This window comes from Bactrocera latifrons, unplaced genomic scaffold (assembly GCF_001853355.1).
Source record: "Bactrocera latifrons isolate USDA-ARS-PBARC rearing strain unplaced genomic scaffold, ASM185335v1 scaffold_628, whole genome shotgun sequence".
NCBI classification, from domain to species: domain Eukaryota; kingdom Metazoa; phylum Arthropoda; class Insecta; order Diptera; family Tephritidae; genus Bactrocera; species Bactrocera latifrons.
Genome location: NW_017537299.1, coordinates 29,532 through 38,384, shown reverse-complemented (window position 1 = coordinate 38,384; position 8,853 = coordinate 29,532). Strand labels below are relative to the sequence as shown.

Below are 8,853 nucleotides of genomic sequence, written 5' to 3'. Positions count from 1 at the left end.
GTCGCACGATAAGGAATCGCCTTGTCTGAAACCTCATTTGGTATCGAACGGCTCGGAGAGGTCCTTCCCGATTCTGACGGAGCTTTTCGTGTTGCTCAACGTCAGCTTACACAGCCGTATAAGTTTTTCAGGGATCTCTCATCCGAGGCTGTTGTTGGGGGTGGTTTTTTTTACGTGGCGGGTCCCAAACTCAGCGCACAACCTTATGCAGGGAATGTTTCGCCTTCTCACTTTAGCTCACCTCCAAACGGATGTTCTTAGGCTTTTTACGGCTTTTAGGATTTTTTTACAGTTACATCACAATAAGTGCTACTTTATTTAAATATAATAACTATAATGCTGTCTTTTCAAAAACTTAATATTTGAACTAAGATATCTGRTCAAAATTAATTACTTCATTTTCAAGACCGAATTTGAACATTTCATTTGAAACATTTCACGAATTTAAAAACATATGTATAAAAAAAAGTTGTGCGGTCACCACTTTCGGCTAGGCTGAAAAATAATTTGCATCACAGGCTTTGTCAGGAAAGTAATAGGAATGAGTTGATTTAAAAAAAAATTATTGAACCAATCGTTACAATTCTTTAAAAACTTTCCAAATGCTCTCCTTCTTCGTCGATGCAGCCGGCTTGTGCCACTCGGAAGATTGCCTCTTTGTCTCGGGATCATACACGAAATCCATTTTTCGTCATTCTTTTAAAAACTTGGCGCATTTTACGTCGAGACCTTAAATGACTTGCGTACAAACTTCAGCTTTCGCAAGAGCTTGCGCTTAAGTTTGTCAGGCGACATCGCTTCGCTCTATGCACTATTGAAAAGATCTAAGAAGATCTACCTCCTCCTATAAAGCCATCTTAAAGGTGGAAGTATGTTTCAGGTATTCATACTTAGGGAGTTATGACGCATTTACTACGATGAGAGAAAATGCATAATATTAAAATTCTTAATTTATTCTTCAAATTCTATATCATCCTTTCAAAGTATTCCCCTTTGATCCCAATACAATTTTGCCAATTTTCTTCCAATCCTCGAAACAGTTCTTAAAGTCCAATTGTGGAAGAGTTTCCAAAGCGCGTAGCGACTTACGTTTAATGTCTTAAATTGACTCAAAACCGTTTCCCTGGAGCAATCGTTTGAATTTGCAGAAAGGCCGGAAGTCATACGAAGCTAAATGGGGTGAATTCTTTATATACGGAATACAAAACGTTATCGTGACGGCTTTTCTCAACATTTTGAACGTTGCGGCTCCAGATATTTAATTTCTCACACAAAATTTAATGAAATTTTTAATGATGTGGTAACCTTATGACTTCTGTTAAGGACCTCTTTTATTCCCGTACGCAAAACAAAAACTAATAGGGCTACGTGTTTTAACACCTGAAGAAACGTTCGAAACGTTTCACATACGTGCGCGTAAGTTGATGGCATAAGTATATGAGTATTGATGCTCTTGTGATTATCTAGCTTCCTGCGCTTTTGCCAAATTGCGAATTGACTTCAGCAATGGCCGAGAGGGAAAAATTGTTGACAACTGCGGCGGGCAGAAAAGTGTGATTGATTGTTGTTTTTTTATAATTCTAGGAAATTTGTTGTAATTTACATACAAGTATACATTTGTATAAAAGTTTTCTTGACCAAAGGTTTGCGTAACTGAGTTTACGCAAATGATAATATAAGTACGCATACTTAAATACTATGTAAATGTGTAGAGAACTTTAGTGCGAAAATGTTTGAGGCTTATTTCATAAAAAATATTCGCTGTAAATATAAAAGGATTGTTTAAAAATGTAATAAATACGTTATTGATGGAACAGTTTGGAACCAAATATTTTTCTTTTTGTGGAATATTCTCAATTTCGTTGTTAGGAACGGCAAGGGCGCATTCATGTTGAAGACTGAATACCTGGAAATTACAGTAACTGAATCKTACTGAAGTAATTTCACGTTTTATATAAAACTTACCAGGTATCGTATAATGAGCGCGGAACTTTTTTCGAGCTGCATAGACATTCATGTTGATATCCTTTGCAATTACATTTAATATTCCTAGTCATTATATTGCCGACAGTTTTTGTGGGAGGCTTCTTACTCTTGCCACCACATGAAGAACATGGCTGTTCATCCTCGTCTATATTCCGAGACTTTGARTCTGATATATATTTACTATAAGCTATGAAATCATAATCATAGTTGTTCTTGTACAATCGATTTCGTTCTGCAAAATCATTGTAATTAGTGAAGCTTCTTTTTTGTTTGGAGCTTTCAATAAATGCTTAGTAAGAAAACAATAGAAATAGAAAGGGATCGATTTTGATTAGCAAAGATTCTATTTCTGGTGTCAAATTTAGTTTACCATTCAGTTTATGATGGTGATCTGCAATATTTCTCCCAAATTGTTGCCGTTTAGGCAGAAATTTAGGTGATTGTCGATTTTGAAACTTTTTGGGGAAGTTTTTAGCAGTTTGCGGGAATACTTTTGAATTGAAATGTTATTAGTACTTTATTTTTGAATAAGTTCAATTTTCTTACAATATTTTTCATAAAATCTGTTGGAGTCGAATGTATTTGTTTCTCTTCTAGAAATGTCTTGAAATATGCCCCGGTTCATGTTCTTTAAAAATATTCCGGATCTGAAAATATTTTAGAATTATGGTTTTGTTATATATAAATACGTAGAGATCTTAAGATTGGATTAATAAAAGAGTAAATATCATTGAGTTAATTTGATTATATTACTTTTAAAGAGGCTTTACATCAATAAAGCAGTCCAAATTTTCGAACCACTGTTTATGAAACATTAATATTTAAATAAAAAATTGATTTTCCGTATTATGAAAATAACTTCCAGAATACCACTTTAAGCCCTCGAACTTAGAACTGCAATTTAATGAAAAAAATTATAAATAATTGTAACTTCCATAGTTACGAATTAAGTAAAAACTGGCCCTTTTATCAAAATTCTGTAATACATAAAATGTTTTCGGACAAACTGATAGTAAAGGGAAAGGACAAATGTCAGATTTACAAAAACAAAAACACAAAAAAATCTTATATTTATACAAGKATTAATGGACCTTTTGATCAGGAATTAATTTCTTAATAAACGGCGATTGTTCGATTAAAAAGCTAATTTAGATCGATTTACTGTACAAAACAAAAACCTTCTTATACTACATTTATTCAGATATATGGTAGTTTTTACATCTGCAGGTTTCTGTTTAATCTGTATGTTTGGGTGTGATCATTGATATAAACTACAATTAAAAAGCTGCTGATTAAAAAAACCCATCGTTCATCGAGTAGCCTGTGTGGCTGTGAGAAACCCAAAAACTGTTTTCTTAATTATAATCTTAATGTACTAAGTTAATTTGGGTGTAAGAAAAGGCACAGAACGTCATTTAGACGAAAATCCTTATCGCGGGATTTTCTGGTCTGATTTCAACTTAATTCAACGAATTGGACGAAATCATTTTAAACCGACCCATTTTACACGAGTGTTAATAGTAAAAAGCTTTGTAAGACTTTGATCGAAGTTTTTAATTAAAAGCAAAATAGCTTTTAATATCATGCGGTAAGTTCAAGTGAAACAAATAAACCTTTGAATAAATCGATCTTCGCTCTTCATTAAGCCCACTCTATTTGGCGTTGATCTTTTAACCTTCGAACGAAAATTTTGTATCATATTATAMAACCAAGAACCCTACTCCTAAATGCAAACACTGGCAAATTCTTGACCTTACAAAAAAACGCTGCACTAAGATATGTGACATATGTGCATTACCAACACTCAATCCCTCACTTTGTACTCGCACTCTCTGTGTAAATTGTTCTGCTTAACACACAATTTCAAGCAAATTGTGTCCAGAGTCCATGCAAATCAAAAAAATAATAACAATTAAAAAAGATAATAAATGCTCATTTCACGAAGCAGTTAATATTCATAAAGCACAAATAGCATAAGTTTTAATTCTTCATCCTCTTCATTCACTAACATACTGAGCAATCCGACAAACATGCAAGTAGATCTCTTTAATAACGAACTAAATTTCCATATAGTAGCGGATATCTCTCCCTCAATTCCAAATTCATTTTCACCATCTAATTCTAAAACAAATAATAAAGAAAATAAAACAACCATAGTAAACGCAACAAATTCAGCGTACTCTCTCCCAACATTAAGTGTATTCAATGATCCACAACTCCTTTTGATTATTCTACAACAACCTCACTCATTTCCAACGTCATCCCGTCACCCGCTTACCCACCAAAAACCCCAAGATAGAATCAGGTCAGGTGTATTTAACAAATACCCAGATTTAAAGAACTCATAAATGAATTATCACCACATATCATTGCATTAGAGAAAACACAGCTTCCAGTAAATAGAACATCATACGCGCCTCACAAATACATCGGTCRTTTTCATAATTTGCAAAAACAAAGATGGAAGTTASCATTGTTTTAAAGTTTTCGATAATGTCATTGTATATCCCTCCGCATTAAAAGTTTGACCCAAGTGATCTTATATATATCACAAACGCTGTTCCTCCACTCACCATAATCATCGGAGATTACAATACTTTTAGTGCACTATAGAGATTCACTCCCTCAAACGTAAGAGGTCAAATAATATAATATAAGACTAGCCCTAATGRTCACCAACCAACTTCTCTACGCATAATTAGTTCACCCATGTAATTTTTCGTTACGCCCATGCAACATACGATTAAACCGGGATCAAAATTTCTTATAGAAAATGCCAATTGGCTTAAATACTCCTCCTTGATTAACACAATTACAATTATTATAATAACGTCAAACTCATTTATCCATTCCTCAAACAAACACAAAAAAATGTACCACCAWACTCCTGTATTGGTTCAAGCTATTAACCAATCTAACAAGAACAAAGCAATAACTTTGGAATCCATTTAAACAAAAATAGAACCACAGAAAATTAAATTTGAATAAAGAAAATTTTGATTTTACTATCAGCAAAACATCCCGAAAAACACCTTGATCAGACAAAATTACTTACCCCCTACTAATAAAATCTTCCGTACTCCCTAAAAGTCGGACTAATAACTTACAATAATGTATTAGAACAAGGCTACCTCAAGACTCGAAAAAAAACTGTTATTATTCCCATTTCTAAATCAAAAAACTCAAATACCTCTATCGCTGTCTTTGATTCCCTGTACAACAAAAGTTCTGGAAAAAGTCATTTCAAAGATAATAATGTGGTATACCGAACAAAATAAATAATACACCCCAATCAGTTCGCTTTTCTTGGTGGACTTGGTGTCGTTGAACACTTCGCCTATTCAACAAAAACCACTTATCCGTCCTCAGTCTAGACTTTGAAAAATCTCTTGATGAAATCGGAGCCCATACAGCACTACAAGAACCAAAAAAAAAAATTAACCATTGGAAACAAAATGTATAATTTTATAAAGGCATTCCTTTCAAATCGTAAGTTATTAGTAAGTGTTAGTAACATTATTTCGCCTATACAAAATGACATACCACAAGGATCTCCTCTCTCAGTAACGCTATTCATTGTAGCCTTTAACGAACTCACCAACTTAATAGCCTCAAACCGCAACGTTGACTACCTTATCTACGCTGAGGATTTCTTAGAACGATGTCAAAATCAGTTTTACTAATATACTAACCGACATAATGCAATGGTCTAAAGTGACAGAAACCAAGGTTGCTGCTAACAAAAGTTCAACATTTCACATCCGCAGGAAAAGAAAGTGTTACTTCCCTAACCTTTCCCTTGAAAACGTTCAAATCTCTACTACTAACGCTTTAACCCCTTGACATATTTCCACGTGGTACAAATTTTGTGCCGAACATGATTGTTACTAGTCAGACTCGCAGTACAATTTCTGTGCCTAACATGATTACCACGATTCTGACTCGTGGTGCGCAGAAGTGTACATTTGATGAAAACAGAATTGAAATATTCCCGTTATTTTAAGCTAATATTGGTTGTTTATTTGGTCGGCRTTCATACTTGTTTGTGAGGCAGATTTCGCAGTCTTGTACTTCTTTTTTACAAGCGGCACGTATGTTTGGCCAGTAGTATCTGAGCGCGATTTCCTGTGCGTTATTTTTGTAGCTTCTGTGAGCACGTCTGTGTGTGTGTCTTGTATGATCTSTTCTTGTTGTTCGGTTTCGGTAATATCGTCCACCAATTTTTGCGCTAGTACAATCGATACAGTTGGAAATGTGTTGATAATGTCATTTTCGACGTAAAATAACATTTGCTCGTCTATTTGCAGAGCAAAAGTTATCTTTGGACTAATTACATTTTTTAGTCTATCTAGTAGTTCAGTTATCGTATTAAAAAAGAATGTGTGTCGGCTGTTASAAAATATTTTTTGTGAAAATATTTCGACGGGGTTATGATCTGACCGTTTTACAATAATTTTGTTTCTAAAGGAGTTTACTGGTTTTTTTTTCTGATATGGAGAATATTAGAGATTGTTTTTCGGTGTATATTGTTAAATTTGCTATACCATRCAAGTAGTTACATAGTTTCTGTAGTGACCACACAATTTGCGAGTAACTCTTTCTCAGTTGTGGAATAATTCTGTTCTGTTTCACTGAGCGTTCGTGAAATAAATGATATGGGTTTTTGGTTTTGAGATAATACGGCTCCTATAGCGTAATTGCTCGCATCTGTGGTTAATTCGAAAGGTTTGTTAAAATTTGGTTGGAAGAGTTCAACCTGGGCTTACAGATCTTCTTCTATTATTACAGTTCAGGACTTCTAATGCAGGTTCACCTAAAGTGATTTTTATTTTTGCACTTTGATTCTTTGATACGCCACCGTTCTCTCCTCTGATGAACGTAGTGAGCGGTTTGACGATGACCTAGGAAGGATCTGAGTTCCTTCAGTGTTGTTGGAATAGGGACATTTTTAATAGACTGTATTATTGTTGGGTCGACTGTAATCTTGTTGTATTTAATTATATGCCCTAAGTATAGTATTCCACAGTGTCTTTGAAAAAATGAGAATTGTTGTTAGAGATTTTCTTATGTTCTTCAGGAGAGGAAGAATAAATGAGAACATCGTCTATATAGACGTACGCGAACTTCCTTATATATGTTCTAAGGATATCATCCACGCATCTTTGAAAGATAAATGGGGTATTTTTCAAGCCGAACGGCGTACGAAGAAATTCGTACTTAGCTCCATTTACACTAAAACCTGTTCTTTCCCTGTTTGATTTATTAATAAGGACCTGATGGAAGCCGGACTCTAAGTCTAGAGTTGAAAATACTTTTGCGTTTCTGTATAGTCATAGCCATATCAGGTATGGGATATCTATCGGTAACAGTTTGAGTGTTTAGTTTCTGAAAGTCTACGACCATTCTGCGCTTACATTTTCCTTGATCATCGGTACCTTTTTTTGCGACTGTCCAAATACGACTTTTGCTGGATTGAATTACTTAATTTTCTAAAAGTTTGTTAATTTCTTTGTTAATGAAATCGCTATTCGACGTAGGGTACGGATATTGCTTGGTCCAAATAGGATCTTCGAATTTCGTTGTAATGGTTGCTTGTACCGTGGTATTATATGGTAGCACTTCATTTGTGTCTTCATTTCTTTGTATAATTTCTTCGATTTCTGCTCTATATTTTTCACTATTAAACGTATAATTTATTTTTTGCACTGATTCACTTTATTTCTTGGCCCTATATTTATAACTGAGCGAGTACTTGAAAAGGTTGATATCTGCTTTAATTTTCCTAAGACTTTGTTCACCCAGAAGCATATCGAATTCTTTTAATGCATCAGTTTCAAAAAATGTGAGATTATGTTCTAACAATGTAATTGTTTTCATTTGGTTATTGAGTAACCATGAAGAGATTTCACTTTTACAGGTTTAATTTGAATAGACTTACCTAAGTTACATTTAGTACTTATATAATTGTTTGTGGCTCTAGTGTCAATCAGGATGTTAGCAGTGGCGTTGCAGACACGGCAAATCGTYCATGCGCCTAAAAAAGCGCTGCCTGTTTCGTAATCATCGTTCTCGTATTCTGGTGTAAGCGATTGTAATTCCTCGTCGCGTGTTTGGTTTACACGTTGAAATTTCTGCTGAACGTTGGAATTATGAGATGAAGGATTTCGTTCTCTTTTTTGAGGGTTTCCGCGAAATTGATTATTTGGAGGTAGTTTTAGTAATTGACGGTTATAGCTGTTTTGTTGTGGTTTGGAATGATTCGTATTGGGATTTGCGGATCTCGTGTATTGTTGTRATGAATCTACGTCCATTGGTTGGTGCTGTTGCCTGGGTACAGTCTGATTGTATTGCAATTGTACGTTAGGTCTGTACCTTTGTGGTTCCTCGTAATGTCTTCTGCTTGAGTTTTGGTTCTGTGATGTATTGTATTGTCTCTACTGATTGTATTGCGGAACGTCGAATTGTGAGTTTACGTAATCGTGATATATCGTACTTGCGATAGCGTTAGCGGTTTCTAAGTCCTTCGTATTATGTCTATASAGGGTGCCGCTGGTATGTTTGCTGTTCAGACCAAGAATGAATGTCCTCACAGCTTGCCGGTAAGCATATTCATCCTGATCCATGATTATCCATCTCAACTTTAGCGAGTGCAAGATTAAGTGACTTGCTGACTCTGGAATGGAACTCTTTCAGAGTCCTTTTTCCTTGCTTTATTCTTTTAATTCCTTCTAGCAAAACATATAGAGGTATCTGGGCTGCATAAGTATAATCGAGACGATTTATTATAGAATTAAAGTTGAATTTGGTGTTGTGGTTTATTAAAATATCGGCCACCTCTCCTTGAGTTTTAGAATGTATAATCGAGTT

The 8,853-nt window shown here is 34.7% G+C and overlaps 1 protein-coding gene and 1 pseudogene across 1 annotated transcript in view; both read right to left on the bottom strand.

Annotated features, from left to right (window-relative positions):
- LOC108975212 overlaps positions 1–2,619 on the bottom strand; it is a gene marked incomplete at its 3' end in the record, with an annotated part of 44,853 nt that extends 42,234 nt beyond the window's left edge. The window contains exons 1-4 of the mRNA XM_018943558.1: positions 2,533–2,619; positions 2,357–2,476; positions 1,966–2,218; positions 1,802–1,906 (exon numbers count right to left, since the gene is read on the bottom strand). Of these exons, the coding sequence (XP_018799103.1) occupies positions 1,802–1,906; positions 1,966–2,218; positions 2,357–2,476; positions 2,533–2,611 (557 nt within the window). The remainder of the gene's footprint in view (positions 1–1,801; positions 1,907–1,965; positions 2,219–2,356; positions 2,477–2,532) is intronic.
- A 5,240-nt stretch (positions 2,620–7,859) lies between these two features.
- LOC108975211 lies at positions 7,860–8,609 on the bottom strand (annotated as a pseudogene).
- Positions 8,610–8,853: the final 244 nt, after the last annotated feature.